The following is a 20,205-nucleotide window of genomic DNA, read 5'->3' as shown; positions in this document are numbered from 1 at the left end:
TCACTGGCTCTGCATGTCTTTTTCTTAAGAAATTTACAGTTTACAGTTTACTTGATTCCAGTTTACTGGATTCCACACCTCTCTCAAGACTTTGCAGACTCTGCAGCCCTCCCCAACCAGGTGTTCTTGGGTAAATAAAAGAGAAAGCCCACCTACTCAAAACCTCCCACCTGAATGTGCTAATAAAGGAGCAACCCCAAACCAGCTGGGCAACTGGAGAGAAGCGGGTTTAGGAGAGAAAGGCAATAAAGTCGCTCGTAACTCAGCCATCAACATCGTTAGACTCAAGGGGAGCTTGGAAAGCAATGTCCTCTACTGGCTTCTGGGCCCTACAGCATGGCATCTTCTTGTGGCCATTCACGGGCCCAAAGTCCTCCAAAGAGTCTCTGCCTCCTCCTGAGGTCCCAGTTGCACTTGCTCATGCCACGTGATCCTGCTTCTGCCAACTAAGTAACTGAGCCAAGGGTGGATGCCTGACCTAAGGGAAAGCAATTGAAAGATGGGGTTGGGCCAAATGGATTCTCACTCCTGGACAAAGACACACAGATAAAAGGTGGCCACACCAAGTGTACAGCAGGAGTCTGGAGTTGTGCCTAACACAAAAATGATTTGTTCTGACTTAACCCCATTTCCTCTGGTGAAAACATTAAAGACCTTTTTTTTTTTTTTTTTTTTTAATAACATTAGGAGATTATAAAATTGTTTCTTCATTCAATAATGACCAAGACCTGGAAACTTCCTCCTTGATCCTGCTTATTATTTCTCCAACCTTTTTCATTAGTCATTTCTCATAGCCCTTTCCAAAGATGAAGACCAGAATTGAATTTTGCCCCCTAAGACTGTATTACTCTTTGGCTATCAAGGACAGAAACCCAATGCACACTATTAAGAAGGGAGATTTAATGAAAGAATACTGAGGTGGCACCCACAGCTGCAGAAATGCAGCTGGGCCACGGGGTAAGCGGAGCTAAGGAATCGTTCTTTCTCTTCTCTGGCCCTCTCTGCAGGTCAACACTGTTCTTCTCTCTCAAGGCAGAACAGTGTTCTCTCCCTCCACAATTGCTGACCACTTGTAAGCTTTACATGTTTGAGCTTCAGCCATCCGGAGGGAGACCACCTTTTCTTTTCCAATGCCAATGTGACATCTGGTGCACAGATAGTCTGGTACCTTAACTACAGCCTGGGAGGCAGGACTGGGCTATTCTAACAAGGTGCTTTGGCTGTACCTCTGTGAATGGGGGCAGGGGCTCTAACAAAGGAGTGCACTGGGAAGGACATGCCTTTGTTGGCTGCAACATGGAGCCGACCAATGCTGGATACAGTATTAACAGAAGGGCAGCTTAACCCTTACACTGAGACCACTGCTTAGATGGTTCAGTAGTAGCTGTTTCTCTGAAAACAGCTAAATTACATTTCTCATCAGAAAAGGAGACTGCTTTTTTAAAAAATTTATTTACATGAAAGCTATGTGACAAGAAACCTGTGAAACCTAATTTCTTGGAAATTTGTAGGAAGTGAACAGGAGGCAAAAGCTAATGATTTGGGTATGACTTCAGCCTTACAGTTCTAGGTACTTTCTTTGCTTCTCGATTTTGGGAAGTTTTCTTCTCTTTTGAGGTCCAAGGGAGAAAAATCTATTTGAAATTTTCTATAACAAATATTTCAGGCAAGCAATATACTAGGATCATATTAAAATGACATACATGTTGAAATTTTAAAAATCCTAAATACATATTTTGTATAATATATATGAGTAATACATTTGAAAACAAATATGATCATTACTTCCAAAAGAGGTTTATCTACATATTTCCAGAAGTGTTTGGTTTGTAGGACCAGTGAATCCTAGCATGTGTGAGGATAACTTCTGCTTGACTAAAGTAACTAGAAATCCTAGTTACTTTAGGCTTTGAAGGTTTAATAAACAGTGTTTTGATAAACAGAATCAGCCTCATACTACAAGTTTTACAAAGCAGGCTGAATCCATTTCCCCCCATGGACCCTTCTAACACACTATATAATTTTTATTATAGTTACTTTACTGTTTATCTGCCTCCCCTACTAGAATATAATTTCACCAGGGCAGGGACTTTTGTCTGTGTTGTTTACTGACATATTCTGTACTCACAGTGCCTGGCACAGAGCAGCACTCTATAAAACGGTTGAATGAACAGCTGGTTAAATTTAGGCATGATATCAGCTCCTCATGACCCAAAGATTAGGGGTGTGTGTTGATGCCAACAACTGCCATAAGGATTGATCATAGCACCAGATGCGGTGGCAGGACTTCTTTCTCTCCCAAGTGTCAGTACGAGGGCAGCGGTGCATGGTGGAAGCTGTGGGTCCTGGGTGAGCAGAGGCCAAGGGACATGGTCTTTTGCCATGTGACCTTGTCTGTTAAGAGTGATAATACTCAAGTCTTCTGCCCTTGCCACGTCCATTCCTACTTACAGACATTTTTACAGTTGCCATAAACTTGCAGTGTTGTTATTGGTAAGTCATTAGTTTACGTGACTCGTAACGGGCCTCATCACCTTCTAAAACTTAGTCATCAAGTCCTGCTGTAAGCAGACACCTGCACACACGTCCTCAGAGCCCTACTCAGAGCCCACTACCTGAACTGGCTCTGGGTTTGGACAGGTGGATTCCTGGTCACTAATGCACATTCAAAGTACAGCTTTAGTTACCTACTTTAGGAATAGAGAAACATTGTGTTTGTTTTATATTTTACCTAGCATATAATAGCTTTTATATATTCTAAATAACAATCTGGCAATATCTATTCAGTGGGCTCTGTAGGTGAAAGGGCCCCAAAACTATCCCCTAAAAATGGCTAAAAATATGTGCACTTCTCTCCAATGTTTATAATAAAACTTTTCAAATATCCAAAAGTAGTGAAAGAACAAGCAATACTCCTATACCCACCACCTAGATAAAATTATTTTGTCTTATTTTTTATCTACCTATGTACACATATATTATCATTTATCTATATGTATACTGTATGTATGAGAACATGCATATGTGATAAATCTATATTGTTTTTTGCTGAACCACCGAAAGTAATTTGTGGCATCTTCTAAGAATAAATTATATAAATCCCATGTACATGACTGAGCTGGGCACATGTTCGCACGTGCTTATTAAGCATCTTGATTTTCTGTCTCAGGCAGGAAGGTGTTTTCTTGTGATCTGGAGAGAGGTCCCTGATGTTGAGAGGCCCTGGGTGGCCATGAAATTTAGCTAATGGTGGGGCCACCTTTGTGCATTTGAATCTTTACTGGGCCACTATTAGCTCTGTGGCCTGGGCAAGTGGCTTAGGAGCTCTTGTGATGGTGATGGTGGTGGTGATGATGATGCTAACAGTAGCAAACTCTTCATAGTCCTTACTGTGCCAGAATTTACTATTTAAATCCTTTCCATATTTTTCACTTATTTCATCCCCATGATGACCGTGGCCTTGTACTGTGTTGACTTTGCTGGGTGGGAATGACATTTCCCAGAATGCCCTTACCTGCAGGATTCTGTTCAGGGTTGGGATGTGAGGTGGAAATGCAGGAGTCCCTGTTTTTCATGCTCTGAAGGTTGGAGCTGGGCCATTGCTGATATGCTGGCTCCCCTTGTTGGCACGAGGCCACTCGGGGCCTTCAGCTCCTCCAGCTCTCACCAGACCTCTGTTTTCAACTTCTCCTGGCCCTGCACAGGTGCATCTCAGGTCCATGGCAAAGGGTGCCAGCTTCTCCTCAGGTTACCACATCCCTGAAGTTGAGGTAGTGAGAGAGAGACATGGGTTCCAGTTTGTCTTCGTGGGTTCCAGCATGTCCTTTTCTCCTGACTGTCGACCTAGCTGGTCTGGGGAGATCTCAGGCCCAACACCAGGAGCACAGTCTTCTCTGTCAGCTCCCACAACTGTGTGCGACCCATAGGCTAGATCACTCTTGGTCCTCTGAGTGAGCCCTGACTTGGTATGACAAGCCTATAAGGTGCTTGCTTGTATTACCCCCATTTTACAGATAAAGAAACAGAGGCAAAGAGAAGGAAAGTAACTCACCCAAGGCTGTAGAGCTCGTGTTTCGAAGAGATGGGTATAAATGCAAACCTGGCTCAGAGGTCAGCCTTCTCTCGCTTTCTTTTTTTTTGGTACCCTGGACCTTGGTGTTGTTAGCACCATGCTCTAACCAACTGAGCTAACTGGCCAACCCAGAGACCAGTCTTCTTTTTTAAAAAAAAATTTTATTGAATCAAAATTGATTATACAAATTTTGGGGGTTCAACATTGAGAAATGTTGATCAAATCAATATTACTAGCATATATATTGTTACAAATTGTAATTATTCTTTATACCCCTTGTCCAATCTTTCCCCATCCCCCTCTTCTTCCCCCCTCCCTCCTCTAATTGCCCTAGATTTCTTCTCTCCTTCTGAAAGAATAATGGTTATTCTGTTGATTTGTTGCCTAGATGATCTGTACAATGCTGAGAGGTGTGATCAGGTCCCCCAATATTATCATAGAGCAGATGCTTCTTCTGTCACTCTGGAATGGGCTTGGTAGAGAGAGATGTCCTCTTCTTTTCATTATCTCTGCTGGTGACTCTCCTTGTGTCAATGCACTCCAGTGGCTGGTGGACCATCTGCATGGTGGTTGTGGGGTCTAGCCGCTTTTGCAGCAGCTGTGGTTATTGTGGTGGCTGTGGTGGGCCACCCACATGGAGGTGATGTTTTTGGCATGCTCCTTTGTGCTGGCAGTGTGCCTGGTTGTGGGGAGTGTCTGGTCCCCAGATCCATACCTCAGGACTCTGGGTGGGCCCCAAGGTGCTGGTGCAGTGTGCCTGGTTGTATGAGGGTGGTCTGATCCCTGGCACTATGCCTCGGATCCCTGGGCAGGCTCCAAGGCATTGGCACTGTGTGCCTGATTATGGGAGGGGGTCCAGTCCCCTTCTCCATGCCTAATGTCACCGGGTGGGCCCTGAGGCACTGGTGCGGTGTGCCTCATTGTGGGGGGGGGGGGGTCTGGTCCACTTCTCCATGACTTGGGTCCCTGGGCAGGCCCTGCAGTGGCCAGTCTTCTGAACATTGTTTTTCCAATATGCGAAATGGGAAAAATGATTCTTAGCTTTCAGGGATTCAAGATGATGTATACATCATGTCTGGACCATGACAGATGCAGATACATGCGTAATAAATGGAAGCCACTACTGTGCAGTTTTAGAGCTCTCTCCAGTTTAGTTGAAAGACATCTCAAAGCATAGTCCACTGAGGAGGGACTGAAAGACAGGTGGGACTTGAGTCCCTGAGGACAGAAGGAGAAGGATTTGAGTTGGTGAGGTTTGAGGGATCCCATGAGGACAACGGGAATGTGGACAACTGGCAGGGAGTAAAGGCACCTTGTGGGTCCACTGAGTGGCTGCTCCCATCCTGTCACTATAAGATTTTACTTATGCCAATTCTAATTTATTTCTTTTTTGAACTCTTTGACAAATAGAAATCATAGGTATTAAAACACTGTTCTAGAGCTAAGGACAGCATCTCTGACACCAATGGTTATAGCTACTAAAGTTGTCAGTTACCCTAGACTTTGTTCATGGTCACATGAAAAACATTTATGCACCTTCCAAAAAGTCATAATGGAAGACCTTCCATTATTATCTTGAATGATTTTCCTAAGAGGAACCTACTGAGATTCAGCACCCAGGAAGTTTGTGTTTTCAGAGCTGTATTTTTTTTAATCAAAGAACAAAAACTATATTTTTCTTTCTGTTTTGGCTTCAGGAAGCTCAACAACTAATTCCCAATTCCCTTCTCTGCTCATGCTCAGCCTGCTTTCTGCTCTCTTAGGACAATTATACTGTTATGTAAATATTTACTTAAAAGCATATGTTTGTTTTAACCAGGTTTCCGAAGAACCATTCAGGCTTTTCTTGGCCAGAGCTAGACAGACCAACGCAGCCATTTCTATCGTGCACTGGAGGATGCCCACAGAGCAAAGTCTCTCCACCTGGTCTAGAGTCACACTCATCTCCTGGGAGCAGGGCCAGCACTCTGGCACACAGGACAAAGGGTTCCAGCAGCACATGAACGGAACATCCTGCTGGCCAGGCCTGGAGGCTGTGCAGGATGACCGAGGATTTCTCTTCCTCCTGTTTGCCTCTCCCCACTGTTGGTCCACACTGCAGAAGGGGGCGTCACAGCCAGATTCTTCTCAGATTCCTCTCCTTCCTACTGTAGGCCCAGGAGCCCCTGACCACCCCCGTGGCCTGGGGGTTGGTTCCAAATGTCTGAGGCCAGTCAGTGCTTGCAATGAGGCACCATCTTTTTAAAGCAGCGGTATTTCCTGAGAGCCTGCTATGAGCAGGGTGCATATTAACTGGATCTTTACACATGTCCCCTTGCTGACCACCCTGGGAAGAAAGTGACTTCTTTGAGATGACAAAAATCCAAACTAGTAGAACCCAGACTCTTTGGTGGCAAAGCTGTGTCTGAGTACAATGAAGAAAACAGAGATTCCCTTCACATAAACTTCCAGAGGGTTGGGAGGCCCATTCTTTCAGCATGAAGCCAAGAATCAGGCAGAAAGGTCGTTAAAGTCAAAGTAATATGTGACCTTCCATTTGGGTGGGTGGAAGGTTGGCAATGGGGAAGAGAAAAATAACCAAAAGGTCTGAAGCCCACTTAGCAAAAGGTTCTTTCATTCATTTTTTTTTTTTTTTTTTTTTTGATAAGCGAGGAAGAAAAAGTAGAAAAACACTATTTTAAAGAAAATCGACATAAACATCTTACACAACAAAAGACATCTGGAAGAAAATGTACCAAAACACTCTGTTACAGTGGTAGTACCACACGTGATTTTTTTGTTCTTAACATCCTCTCTAACTTCCAAAACGTTTTTGGATAATTTAGTTTTATCACTTTCGAATAAAAATATAATTAAAAAAGAAAATATGAAAACATCAAAGGAAGGCTAATTGGAAGCTAACAAGAAACATATTAACACAGGGAAACATATTAATTCACTGGAAATTAAAGTAGGTTTTGGTCTGGTGTTTTCAGGTTAGGCCAACCTGACAAACCCAGGCAAATAGGACTCGGTCTCTGCTCTGTGGGATCTAGGGCCCAGACTCCTGACTGCCATCCCCAGGAGCAGCACCACCTCCTGTGCTGTGCCCGCAGCCACCATGCCACATGGAAGGAGCCGGACTAGCTGTGAGCCAGGGGTACAGGGCCCTCCAGTTCATCTTCATCCCCCTCCATTCTGTGTCTGGCTGAAAGGAGTTGTTTGGAGCATCTGCTGACTCAAGCAGCTCCCGAAAGTGCTGGCCTGGCCATTTCAGGTGCAGTTCACCCTCGGGCATACAGTGGTCGGACTGCAGACCTGTGTCCCCGAGGACGGCCCAGCCCACTGGGTGCTGCCTGCCACACACAGACACAGTGGCATATCCTTCCATCTCTACCACCAAACCTGACCTCTTTGGAAGCAGAGCCCTGCACAGACCAAACAAAATAAGCTAGTGAGAGGGGCAGCCCGAGAGGGCAAGGTGCTCTGAGGGTGAGAGCAGAAATCATCGCTTACAACTCTTTCTTTCCTTCCTCTGTCTCACAGATAGCATTCCAAGTCCTGCCAAGGCCTGTAATCATGATCCCTTTGCTTTTTTTTTTTCCTAAAAGAAAATCACTCTTGCTCTGAGGCCTGAAAGGGCTATGGTGTCACTTACACCTTCTGCAGGAACAGCAAACCCTCTGAAAAATGCTCTGAAAAATGATTTTCAGGGATAGGTGGTGCGGGTGACTTTCAACCACCCTGGGCAGTCTGTCTGGATGGGAGGACACAGTTCAGGCCACATGGTTGACTGACAGTGACTTTCTTCAGTCGGGACCAGGAGGCAGCAAACCCGGGGCGCAGCCTGGGGGCCGCCAACTGGGGCTGTCAGCATCACCTCCCCAGGCCAGCCTGATGGCCTGCTGTTCACATGGTGTCTTCCACATGTGGATCCCGGCCCCTGGTCACTGTCCCAGGCTGAGACCACCAGAGACCAGGGAGGAAGACATAAGCAGATGTTCAGTAAGCGGCTGCTGTGCAGCAGACATTGGGCTTGGGCTAGACACAGGAGAAAGACAGTTTGAGGCAGGCTTGTTCACTCTTCAGAGACCTCTTGTGACTGTGCTCTTGATGTTCTGTACCAAGCCTGCTATTAAGGTGTACTAATTCTTCACAAAGTGGAAGTGTCCTCAGTGGTAGTAAACAAACCTGAAGCGATGCTGGCCAATCCTGCTGTGGGACACACTGTGCAAGCAAAGGTGACCAGAAGCAGCTCCTGGCAGCAGCACCTGGAGCTGGTTAGAAACCAGAGCCTCAGGCCCAGTCTGGACCTACTCTGACTGAGTCTCTGGTGGCGGAGCCCTGGAATCTGTATTCAGACAAGCCCTTCAGGTGCTTTTCATGCCTGCTAATGTTGGAGACAGGTGTACCAGGAATGCCTGGGGCCTTACTGGGTTCCTGAGTCCACGTGCCTCAGTCCATTCCCAGTCCCACCCTTCACCATTGTTAATACGGGGAGTGGGCAGGTCTCTGACCTCCATCTCAGTGTTTACATCTGCAAGATGGGGATTAGAATAGTCCCGGCTCATAGAAATGCTGAGAGAGGTGGGACACTAGAGTACACTTAACCCAAAGCATGGAACCTACTAAGTGTGCAATTAATATCAGTTATCACATCATTACTAGTTCTTAGGTAAATTCTTGCCACATGAGGTCATTCCCAGGCAAGAAGCTGCCCAGTTGGAGGTGGCTGTCTCCCTCTCTGGCAGCAAAAAGCAGAGGTTCCAAACCAGGAGGGTGGGCCACTGCTGTGTGTCTTTGGCCTTACCAGAGACACCAGCTGAGCCCACCCTTACTCTTGGAGCCTCCCCTAGGAGAAGGAGGCCTCTCCTGTGGCCAGATGGTTGGCCTGGGGGGAGAAGGGTTTCTGTCAGCATGGCCACCATTTCCTTCACCGAAGGAAACTGGCCTGGTATGAAGGGCAGGGAGAGGGCATGGGATGGCTCTCCCACACCCGTCTTTACCCTCTGCTCCTGTTTTCGGCGGCTGGAGGTTCGCACTCACAGCAGCCAGCAGACACCAAGGCCCGAGTCCTCCTCCTCCCAGACACCTCGTGACGCAGCCTCTTCCTCTGTGTCCTACTGCGGGAGCCCTCGCCACTCTGTACATACCCCCTTAATGGCCTCCTAACCACCTTCCCTGTGGAGGCTCTCCACCACTCCTTCTGCCAGAAGTCTCTCACCTGTCCACCTTCCCGCTCCCTTCCCTCTCTTTCCTTCTTTCATTAATTCTGCAAACATTTACTGGGTGCCTAATATGTGTCAGACACTGCCAGAGGCATTAGGGATACAGTAGTGGGCAAAAGAGACTCAGTCCCTGCCCCCAAGGTGCTCACCTCCTGGCTGGGGAGAGAGCCAGGCCTATAACTGAGTCAGTACATAGTGTGCTAAAGGCTGACAGTGCGACGGAGAAAAATAAGGCAGGTAAGGATGATGGAACTACAGGTGTCTGTGTGTGAGAGAACAAGAGAGGGAGACTGTTCTCCACAGAGTGGCCAGGGAAGTCCTCGCTAATGAGGGGATGTGGAGGGGAAACCTGCAAGGGTGAGGGGCGAGCAGTGTGCTTAGCCGGGGATGGACGGGACGTGGGCACAAGCACATGCACACCAACTGTCGAGACCTGCAGCATGCAGGGCAATAAAACAGCCCCACTTCAATATCTGTCCCACTCTCTCCATCCACTGTCACCTCTGTGTCACCTTCTAGTGCAAAAAACCACACACTTCATCTCACAAAAAGCAAGCCTTTCTCTACTTCCCTAAAAAACAAGTTTCATCTTTGTGCACTGTTGGTGGGGGTGTGGAATGGCACAGTCGCTACAGAAAACAGTACAGTGGTGCCTCTCCTTGAAAAATGAAACACTATTACCATATGATCCAGCAATTCCACTTCTGGGTTTATTTCCAAAAGTAGTAAAAGTGGAGACTCAAAGATGTATTTGCATGTGCACGTTCGTGGCAGCATTATTCACGACAGCCAAAAGGTGGGAAACAACACAAGTGTCTGTCCCTGGTGAATGTATGAGCAAAATGCATCATGTTCATGCAGTGGAATATCAGTCAGCCTTAAAGGGCAGGGAAGTTCTGACACGTGCTACAACATAAATGAACCTTGAGGACATTATGCTGAGTGAAACAAGCCAGTCACAAACAGACAAGAATGTATGATTCCACTTATCTGAGGTATCTAGTCAAATTCACAAAGACAAATTAGAACAGTGGCTGCCAGGGGCTGGGGAAGGAGGGGGCGGGAGTGTTTCATGGGTACAGACTTTCAGTTTTGCAAGATGAAAGAGTTCTAGAGAAGGACGGTGGTGATGGCTGCACAACACTGTGAATGTACTTAATGCCAGTGAACTGTACACTTAAAAATAGTTAAGGTGGTAAATTTTATGTTATATGTGTTTTACCACAGTTAAAAACTAAAAAAGCAAAGTCCACCTTCTCACGTCCACAGTGGTGTCAACAGCCAACCTTCACCCGCACCTCTAGAATAACCACTCTGGGGGGCTCACCAGGCTCTTTCTTATACGGTGCCCCCAGCGTAGGCCAGGCATGCCCAGCCAGCTGTAGTTCAGAAAAGCCACAGACAAAGGGAGGCTGGCCAAGACAAGGTGGTCCCCACCTACAGCTCCTGGTGGCTTTGGGTAATCCCACAGGGAGGAATGTGTCTTCAGATAATCTTCCCAAATTTGTTTCTCTCAGCCAAGCTGGTCTGTACACTCTCACGTTCTTAGGGAGCTCTGAGCAGCAATGACAAGGGCACGGGTGTGAAGGGAAGGTCACCCCGTCTCCTTTGTCAATGGGGTGGGATGAGTAAGTAAAATGCGATCTACATTTTAAGAAAGCAACTAAAAACTACCCAACCAAGATTTTCTTCAATGTATAACTCTATCCAACTGAACAAAGACATTTCTTAAAAATTATAGTTGAAAATGGAACTTAGGAAACATATACTGCTAAAGAGAAGGAGGATAAAAAGGCTCTCTCTCAACTGCCCCTCCGCCATGACCTAAATATCTTAATTTTGCTGAAGACTGGATTTTTACTATGGAAATTTTTACACTGGAAAGTAACTTCAAGAGATGGGCAGGCGCATATCTCTTGCTGGAGCAGAAGGCTGCTTTCCGCAGTGATGCGGATGAAAACTAACTGGTTCAAATGGCCATTATCAAGATCTATGAGGAGGCTACTCATCATTTCTGTAATTTCTCTCCTCAATATATTAGAATTTTGAACATAGGCTTGCATTGCTGAGTCTGAAGACACAAATCTTTCTTCTTACCCTTTTGCACTTTGATGCTCTAACTTCAAAAGCCTGTACCTGCACAGATTTTTTAACCACTTAAAATGTGTGGATGGATCTTCTTTGACATATTCGTTCCATGGTTCCTTTGAGCAGAGCCCAGGTCAAGCTTTCATACTTTGTTCTTTCATTTATGTTATTAGAGAGATCAAGAGAAAAAAAGTACTATAATTACTGCAAAAAGGAAGAAGTTACTTTAGCAACAATCACATTCATTTTGGTCTTTTACTATAAACAAAATCCTTTGCATTTCATTAAATTTTGCTTGGTGCAACTGTGTTATATTTTGCATAAAGAATTGGCAGTTTTCAAACAGAAGAAAAATTTTCTCACATCTCAAAAGGGATTATAGAGCAAATGCTAGCATTCAGTTTACTGAAAAATAAAGCAGCATTACTTGGTTTCTTATTTGCACTGTTCAAAAGCAAAATTGAAAATTATTTAGTTTCTGTCAATAGTAAATAACTCAAGGTGACCTTTCTGTCTTGAGTAATTTGGCCTGGCTGTAGTTTGAATCAGTTATCTCATCACATGTGCCAAATTCTCACTTCATTTCATGGTACGTGGATTATAGTTCTGGTATTTAAAGCCAATACCAACAAAAACTATGAACCTTCAGCTGTGATTCAAGTAACCATGACCAGCAGCACCCCTAAAGACAACATTCCCCAATTCGCTATCAACTTTCTCCTTCCAGGAAGCCAAACTTGAAAACTAAGAAACCAGAGGTACAGGCTTTCCAGAAAAATGAAGCCCTATAATACGCCTGGAACTGATTTGCCTGTTAATTCAAGAAAGCCTGGGTCTGGAAAGCATTTATCAGGTAGAGTGAGGTATTGGATATTCTTTAATAAACACACTGAATTTTGAATTCTAGAGTATAATGACTGGTCTTTAACAGGTCTGGGACAACCACAGGAAGGATGAGAGGAGGAAGGGGCTGGTAACGAAGCCAAGGCGTTAACATGGACTAGGGCGTCTACTGTCCTTGAAATGTATTCACTCATGCACTCCCAAGCTTTGTGAAACCATAAGTTCCAGACATCACTTACTCCTTAAAATGTTATGAGGAAACCATTTTTCAAGGGATCACAGAATTTTAACAACCTACTGCCCAGTAGTAGAAGGGTGGAAGGGTAGAAGGCAAGAGAGGCACCAGAGGAAAGAAAACACGTATCTTTTCTATTGAATGTCAACACTTGTATATTTTACAATTTTTAAACAGGTGGGCTTTCCTGAAGTTCCTCTGTGGGGGTGAAGAGCACATTGGTAAGAACACTGGAGTAGATTCAGGAATCTTTAACAACAAATTCCCCAGGTATCCAAACAAGCTCATTTGAAATCTCCAGGAGGCATGGGTGTTCAGTGGATGCTCAATCAGGGGTGACAAAAGAGGCACCCAGAAGAGTTGGGAGCATGTTCGCCGAGGCGCATGGCCACGACCGTAAAATAAAAAAACAACGGGAAGAGCCTTTTGTGCCTCTTTTGTTCAGATCCCGTATGGACACCTTGACCTGGCCCAGGAGCCGGACAGTGGGTGGGTCACTCATCTCTCCTTTTTCCTAACTCATCACTCGGTAACAGGTACACGATTCTGACAGAGCTAACCAACTTGTTTCTCCGTTCCCCCCGCCAGACAGACAGACAGACGTCCCCGGGGTACCTGCAGGAGGATCTTGTTCCCGTCATGGTCCTCCGTCTGCCAGCGCCCCTCACTGATAGGGCTGCAGGGGTTGGGCAGGAGAGGCACAAGCTCGCCGATGTCCTTTACTCGGAACTCTAGCACAGAGGAGTCGGTGGGGACCGGGCTCTGGTCACAGGGCAGTCTTTTCAGGGAGAACTGGATGTCCACATCCAGATTGGAGAAGATGGGGAAGATGCAGAAGTCCGTTTTCCTCTGGCTGGGGCTTCGCCGGAGGATCAGCTCGTAGAACCTGAGGCTGTCGGCATAGTTGTCGTGGCGACAGTAGATGGTGAAGCGCACGATTTCCTTGCCATAGTGCACAGGCCGGATGGCCCACAGCGGCGTCCCGGGCGCCAGCGTGAAGAAGTCCTGGCTGCAGGGCAGGTAGGGCAGGAAGCGGCCGTGCACGCGCTCGGTGTGGTGGTGGCGCCAGGGCGGCCGCTGCAGCGTGCGGTGCAGCTGCAGGATCTGCTCCTCGCCGTACTCCTCCTGCAGGAACAGCACCACCGCCAGCGCAGGCTGCGAGCCCTTGGGGGGCTTCCGCCGCCGCCGGCATGCGCGCCGCTCCGACACCCGGAACAGTGGCAGGTCCGGGTGGATCCAGGCCAACACCTTGTCGATGGCCTCCTGCAGGGGCTGGGACTCCCCCGGATCAGCGATTATGTGGATGCTAATCAGGAATGGGTCCTGTGCCTCTTCCACAGAGAGCTCACCTGGGAGCACACACACAAAAACGAATGAATGAATGAATGAATGAAGTTGTGATTATTTCACTAAGGTGTCCAGTGATGACACATATGGCCTTAGCAGGAAGAGAAGCCAAATTATAACTGAACTGATTCCATGATCTGTGATTTTCTGATCCCAAGTTCACATGCAAAAACTAACGTAGTGTCCTAGCAGCTAAAGAGGAAAGTTATGGCTACCAATGGTTCTCATCTGATTGAAGAGTGGTATAGGTCTCTACTGATTTGGAAGTCATAACAGGCCCATTAGAGAAGATGCTGTAGCATCACAGCTCATGCCATTTATTTTGAAATAACTGCAGTGCCTTACCCCACAAATGTTCCCTTTCCCACTGCACTCCTCTGGTTTGCTTATTTCATTGGCTTATTTTGTTCATTTAACAGACACCTATAGGCTTCTTCCTATATGCCTGGCAGAGGAAGGCATGGGCATAAAGGACCAGAGAGGCATTTTTGTCCTGCTGGAGTTTGCTCTAATTGACATGACAAGCCCTGGCTGGTGAGGCATCTTGCCTCGCTGGTGGGGGTGTGTGTGGGCTGGTTGTGATCATCTTGTTGCTGAGTCACAGGGAAGAACAGCCTGGGTTCCAGGCAAGCACCGTGTTCTGGCTGTCAGAGCTTACTGCGGCTGTGAGGAGGACATGGTGAGGCCATACTGCCTGTGCAAGCCTGCCTTTTGGGCCTCTTCTCGGGCACATCCACCCAGAAGCCCACTGAGGCTGAACGGGCCAGTTTACATCCCTATGTCCTCTGGCAGAAGTATCGAATTCCAAGTACAAAGGTGACTGTTAACTTAGCAGCACTTTCCCATGGAATAGCAGTCTGCTAACCACACTGGCATATTTCTAACTCAGATAACTATACCTGATAAAAACCTTGCTTTCTAAAAAGATGGCTCTATTTGCATTTATATAAGTTTTATGACTAATCTAAAGGAAATCAAGACATCATTAGGCCAATTGTGTTTTAGGGGGGCTACATTCATCTATTCACACACATGCCTCACAATGTCCACTAGGGGTATTAGGCATCAAATAATCATGTGGTCAATAATGTTTGAGAAGTGTGGTATGCTTTTAGGAACCATAACCTCAATTAATTCACAGGATGAAAGGTAATTTTTTTGTGGTAGGTAAACAAGACATTCCAAGTGGGCTTGCAAGTCCATTTCGCCATAAGCACCTGCAATAACATGGTTTTAATTTTGTTGGATCAAACCCTTTTGAATTTTCATCTCAACTCTGTTAGATATCTTACTTGAAAACAGCTCAGTTTGTTGTTGCCATAGCTCTCATTCACTCACTCGTTCATTTGCACATTTCTTGAACAATCAATCTTTCTTTACCAGGCACTGAGGAAACAGGGAAGCTGGCACCACTGAAGGCCATGGGAGTTTACATAGACTCTGGCATAAACACTGCTCCCTTAGAGTTTTACAGTGTATAACCTGCACAACTACAGGGAGCAGCCCTCTAAAGAACCATGAGCCACAGGTGGTAACTTCATGATTTACTTGGGAAACATAGGCATAAAAAATTAAAATTCAATTTGATATATGTCTATAGGGAATACAACAGAGTAGCATCTTTTGGGGGGGGCAGTTAGATTCTAAAGTCAGTAAGAGGTAAAGATTACTTAAAGACAATATTACCACTGAAAGCCCTCTGAATTTCCAGCAAAGTACCAGATTGTACTGACTTGCAGATAGATGTTTCTTTGGTTGAACATCAGATGAAATAACTGGCTTGCTGCAGGATTAGAACAGAGTGGAAATAGAATAGTCTGTTTCTTTAAGCACTAGACCCACACCCAGCAAACCATGCCCTTCACTCTACAAGAGGCATTCAGGAGCTTGAGGGGCTTCTGGACCCTAAGGATGACTAAGGTAAGAGCAGAGTCAAGTCTCAGTTCTCCCATGATCACAGACTAGAATGGTGAGTGAAATTATTTAAACTGTCCTCCCTCTCTCCTTCCCTCCCTCTGGCTGAGTGTGTATGGTACTCCCAGATGTGTATGAGTTAAATATGAGCACAATGTAATTCTAATTTATAACAAATGTGACAAAGGAAGGACCAACTTTTCTATCCGAGGCTTCTAAGGAGGCTTCCTGGATGAGGCACCATGTGAACTGGGCCTTGAAGGGTAAATGGCATCGCATTTACGATACCTTCAAATGCAGGAGAGATTACTGTAGGAAGGGAAAGACGTCAAGAAGGCACAGAACTGTGCAAAAAATAAGCATATTTGAGGGGGCGGTGAGTAATTCTGAAACATGGCAACAGATGCACCTGGGAAAATGGATTAGAGCCAAGTTATATGGGACTTTAGCTCAATTTGGTAGGTAATGAAAGGTTCTAATGAAGGGATATTGGATTCAAGTGAGGGGGAGGTTGACTACAGGCAAAGTAAGGACTTAGAAGACTAGGGAAGAGTCCAGACAAAAGAAAACAAGGACTTGGAAGTGGAAGAGATTGAATTATTGGTGCTAGTTCTTTATCCTATCCTGTATCTTTAGTCTGTGCCATGTGACTTTGTAGTTCCTTGCACTAAATGGGTGAAGTGTACTTTGCCACCTATTGACTTTGGATTGGATCATATGCCTAGCTTTGGCCAGTAGAAAGAGTCAGAAGTGACATGTTTTGGCTTGCTTTCTTGTGCTTCCAACATCTCCATGAGAAGAACATGCTCCAGTTAGCCCACTGTTCCCAGGAGGAAGATACAAGACACATGGAGCAAAACTACCCTCGCTGAGCCCAGCCTAGATCAGCCAACCCTCGACAGCCAAAGACATGTGGTAACACCCACCAGCTGAATCTGGTCTGGATCAGCTGACCCAAGACACACAGGAAATAATGCATGACTGCTGTTTCAGCCACTGAGTCTGGGGTTGTTGCTACGCAGCAATACTTACAGATGCAGACAGAATCAGTGGGTATATAGAGGAGGCACAAGAGAAAGGAGCCCACAGGCCTGGGGGGTGAGGTGTAGAAAAAGGAGGAGAGGAGGATACCTGGTGTTTCCCGCTTGAGCAACTAGTCTGATGTGAGGTTTAACTGAAATAGGAAATAGAGGAAGAAATGTAGGTTTGTGGGGAAAGACATCGAGTTACACTTTGGCCACTTGCCTTGAAATGCCTGAATGACTTCCAAGAGGGATGTCCTTTGGCAACAGAACTTGTGCATTGCCAAGGTGAAGGGCTGAATTTAGGGTGGACCAGTTACCTTCAGACCATATTCTTGCTTTTATGCAGTTATCCGGTAAGAGCATGCTCCCGTATTGATGTGAATCATGAAAATTCACCAAGATGGCTTAGAAAACAATTGAAACTCATGGATTATTCTGGCCTCTTTTCTTTGCTTGCTCTGTCTGCCCACCTGGCTTCTTTCTGTTTCACTGAACGTTAATGGCACTATCAGAAGTGCAGCTGAAGCAAAAATAGTGAAGACACAAACCAGTGAAATTTTCCACCAGTCAGTGACTCTAGCAAAGGTGGGAGAAGACACCACAATCACCTACAATGTAGCTTTCACTTCTCCATGGTGTCTTGAGCTCCCAACAGTGGAGACACATGACTCTGCTAAACATCAATGAATGCTCAACAGAAACGGGCAAGGGCAGAAAGGCTTTGAGCAATCTGGGGATGAAGAAATTTACCCCAGAAAATTACAGATGATTTCTGTGACGGGAAAAAGACAGACAGTGGAAACAGTGGGAAAAGAAGCTGTCAGAGGTCCCTTTAAGATCCCGACTCCATCCTCAAGATGGACATGAGGCCAGGTACATAGGGTGACGTTGTCAGCAAACACGCGGCCTTTCTCAGTGTTCTACATATATGAACTCATTCAATCCCCACAGCCACCCTGGAAGGGGTGCTATTCTTGTTCCCATTTCTGAGAGCAGGAAACGGAGGCACTGAGAGGTGCAGTAAACTGCCAAGGGCATGCAGAGTACATGGATGAGCACTCGCTCCAGCATCTGATGGTCCTGGGCATCACCCACCCTGTCTCCTGCGTCTGCTGTACTTGATCACACCAGAATGACCCGCTGCCACTGCCAGCCATTTACTGCCATGCTGCTCCTTGCCTCGCCCCGTCCCCTGCTCTCCCGCCTGGTGCTGACTGGCTGCCTTCCTGGCATCAGCCAACAGCTACAAGTCTCGGACACCATTTACATCTCTTTCCTCTGGCCCTGAGTCTCTGAGGAAGAAAAAGCCAGAAACTGCCTCCTGCTGGCACAGGCCCAGCTCTTTACGTTTCAGCCCTGCTCTCGAGGTCTACGCAGACAGGCTAGTGCCCTGGGGGATGCACCAGTGAGAGAAAAGCAGACTGGAGACCCAGAAAAAGCCTCAGCCAGGCGTGAGAGGTCGGGGGAGGTCGCTACTGAGTCTCTCCAGCAGTGCTGTCAGGGTGCTCAGCCCTGTGCCACCTCTATCAGTCACACAAAGGTTTACCAGAGAGCAGTAACAAAGGCTACACGGATGCCTGCATGGATGAGTGAGTGTTTATAGCTCTGCAAAAAGGCGAGATGCCCAGCCTGGGAGCAGGGGGTGGGCTGAAAGGCATCCAACCAAGCACCAGCCTGCCTGGCAGCTTGGGACGCAGCCAGGAGCCAGCAAACAAGGAGGACGAAAAGCTGACCCCTGCATTCCCTCTGCACTGCGTGAACCGGGAGATGTAAGAGGCTAAAATCCTGCCCCAGGAGAGCTACAGAGAAAGAGCCCGGACATTAGTATGCTCTGGCCATCACAAGCATGTGCCCACTGCACATGACCATGAAACCCACAGGCTCAGAGAGCCATGGAAAGTGGCTCCAAACTGTCAGCAGGTGCTAGGGTCACCCCTCCCTCCTCCCCAAGAAATCTGGCTCTGTGGAGCTGGAGAGGAAACCAACTATTTGAGGGGAAGGAGAGAAAATGTGAATAATTAATTGTCATGAAAAGCCTCTGAGCGTCCCTGGAGGAGCGGAGATGCAACAACTGTGGCCTTTATCCTGTTACCTGTCTTCTCCAAGGACCTCAGAGAGCACCTGCCGAGACCAAAAATGAACTGAGTAGTGAAACAGACTCTCCAAGGCTGGCTTGAGGATGGGAATTGCTCACACAATATTAACAAGGCTTTCAAATTAGTTTCTAAAAGGAGAAGAAAGTTTTTTTCTATGTGATTATGGACAATTAGATTTTCCTTTGATAACATGAAACAAAAACAACCCTAAGGCAGGCAGCGCACAAGTTCAGGCCTTCTATGAGGCCAAAAGTGCACTGTCAGCCTGGGTAGTTGTTACATTTTTTTTTTCCAATTTTTCACCTCTCCTGTAAATCCTTTTTTTGCCACTTAAATTTAACAAGAAAATAATTTAGACAGCAATTGTTTATTATGCTCTTATTATTTACCAAACACTGTCCTAAAAGCTTTACGTATACTATCTCATTTAATCTTAAATAACACTATGATAGAGGCATATTCTCCCCATTTTGCAGGTGAAATGTTAACTGACTTGCTCAAAGCCATTCAGCTAGACAAAAGCAGAGGCTGTCTGAACCCCAACTCTGTGCTCCTCACCAGTACACCCCCTTACCTCCCAGGTCCACCATCCTCCTAGTCATCCTGTTGGTTTTTGTCTCCAATCTTAGCCTGCTTGGCTAGGGCTCTGAAACCATGGCTTAGCACCTTGGCTGGGCGATCCCGTTGTGAATGGACTGACCATTTCGCCTGGGTGGGCATCCTAAGTTTGAGTCTTCAGGAAGAGAGGGCCGGGGACTGAGGTCCTTCCGCCTATTCACAGACTTCTGGATACTGGACCTCCCACTTGGCTATTCAAAGCTGCCTGTGCCAGGGCCTCTCACCACCATTTTCTGCCTCACACCAGCCTTGCCTGTGCTGTCTCCCACTATCTGGGGCCTGCCAGACTGGCTGTCCCCCCAGAACTGACAAGCTGGTGTGTCCTCAAATCACCAACTTCCCAATAGTGGGCATGTGTAGTTGAAGATCCAGATCTCTTATTCCAAAGAGAATGCCTGGACGTGTCTCAGGATGTGACAAGCTCAGAAATATCACTGTTGTTTTAACCGTAGTTTATCACTGACAATTTGAAATTCAGTTGCAATCATTCATTTAGTCAAGAAATATTTATTGAGTACCTACTATACCTAACACTGTAGGATACAGTGAAATAAATCAGAAGTCTCTGCCTTTATAGAGCTTATAATCTAGTGGGAGAGACAGACAATAAAATACATGAATATAAGATGGAGCTGGGTAGCCAAGGGCTATAGACACTTCATGGAACAAACACCTGTTCAATAAGGTTAATAATAAGAGGTTTCCAAGGCAGCAGCAGTTACCATTTACCATCAACTGAATAAACTGCCACGCACCATTC

At 46.3% G+C, this 20,205-nt stretch overlaps 1 protein-coding gene across 1 annotated transcript in view; it reads right to left on the bottom strand.

Annotated features, from left to right (window-relative positions):
* Positions 1-20,205, bottom strand: part of FAM124A (family with sequence similarity 124 member A) — a 62,954-nt gene that overhangs the window by 14,985 nt on the left and 27,764 nt on the right. Inside the window, exon 3 of the mRNA XM_063102325.1 lies at positions 13,061-13,794. Coding sequence (XP_062958395.1) covers positions 13,061-13,794 — 734 coding nt within the window. The remainder of the gene's footprint in view (positions 1-13,060; positions 13,795-20,205) is intronic.

This window comes from Cynocephalus volans, chromosome 7 (genome assembly GCF_027409185.1).
Source record: "Cynocephalus volans isolate mCynVol1 chromosome 7, mCynVol1.pri, whole genome shotgun sequence".
NCBI classification, from domain to species: domain Eukaryota; kingdom Metazoa; phylum Chordata; class Mammalia; order Dermoptera; family Cynocephalidae; genus Cynocephalus; species Cynocephalus volans.
Note: the sequence above shows the minus strand (reverse complement) of the source record. Positions and strands in the feature narration are given on the sequence as shown.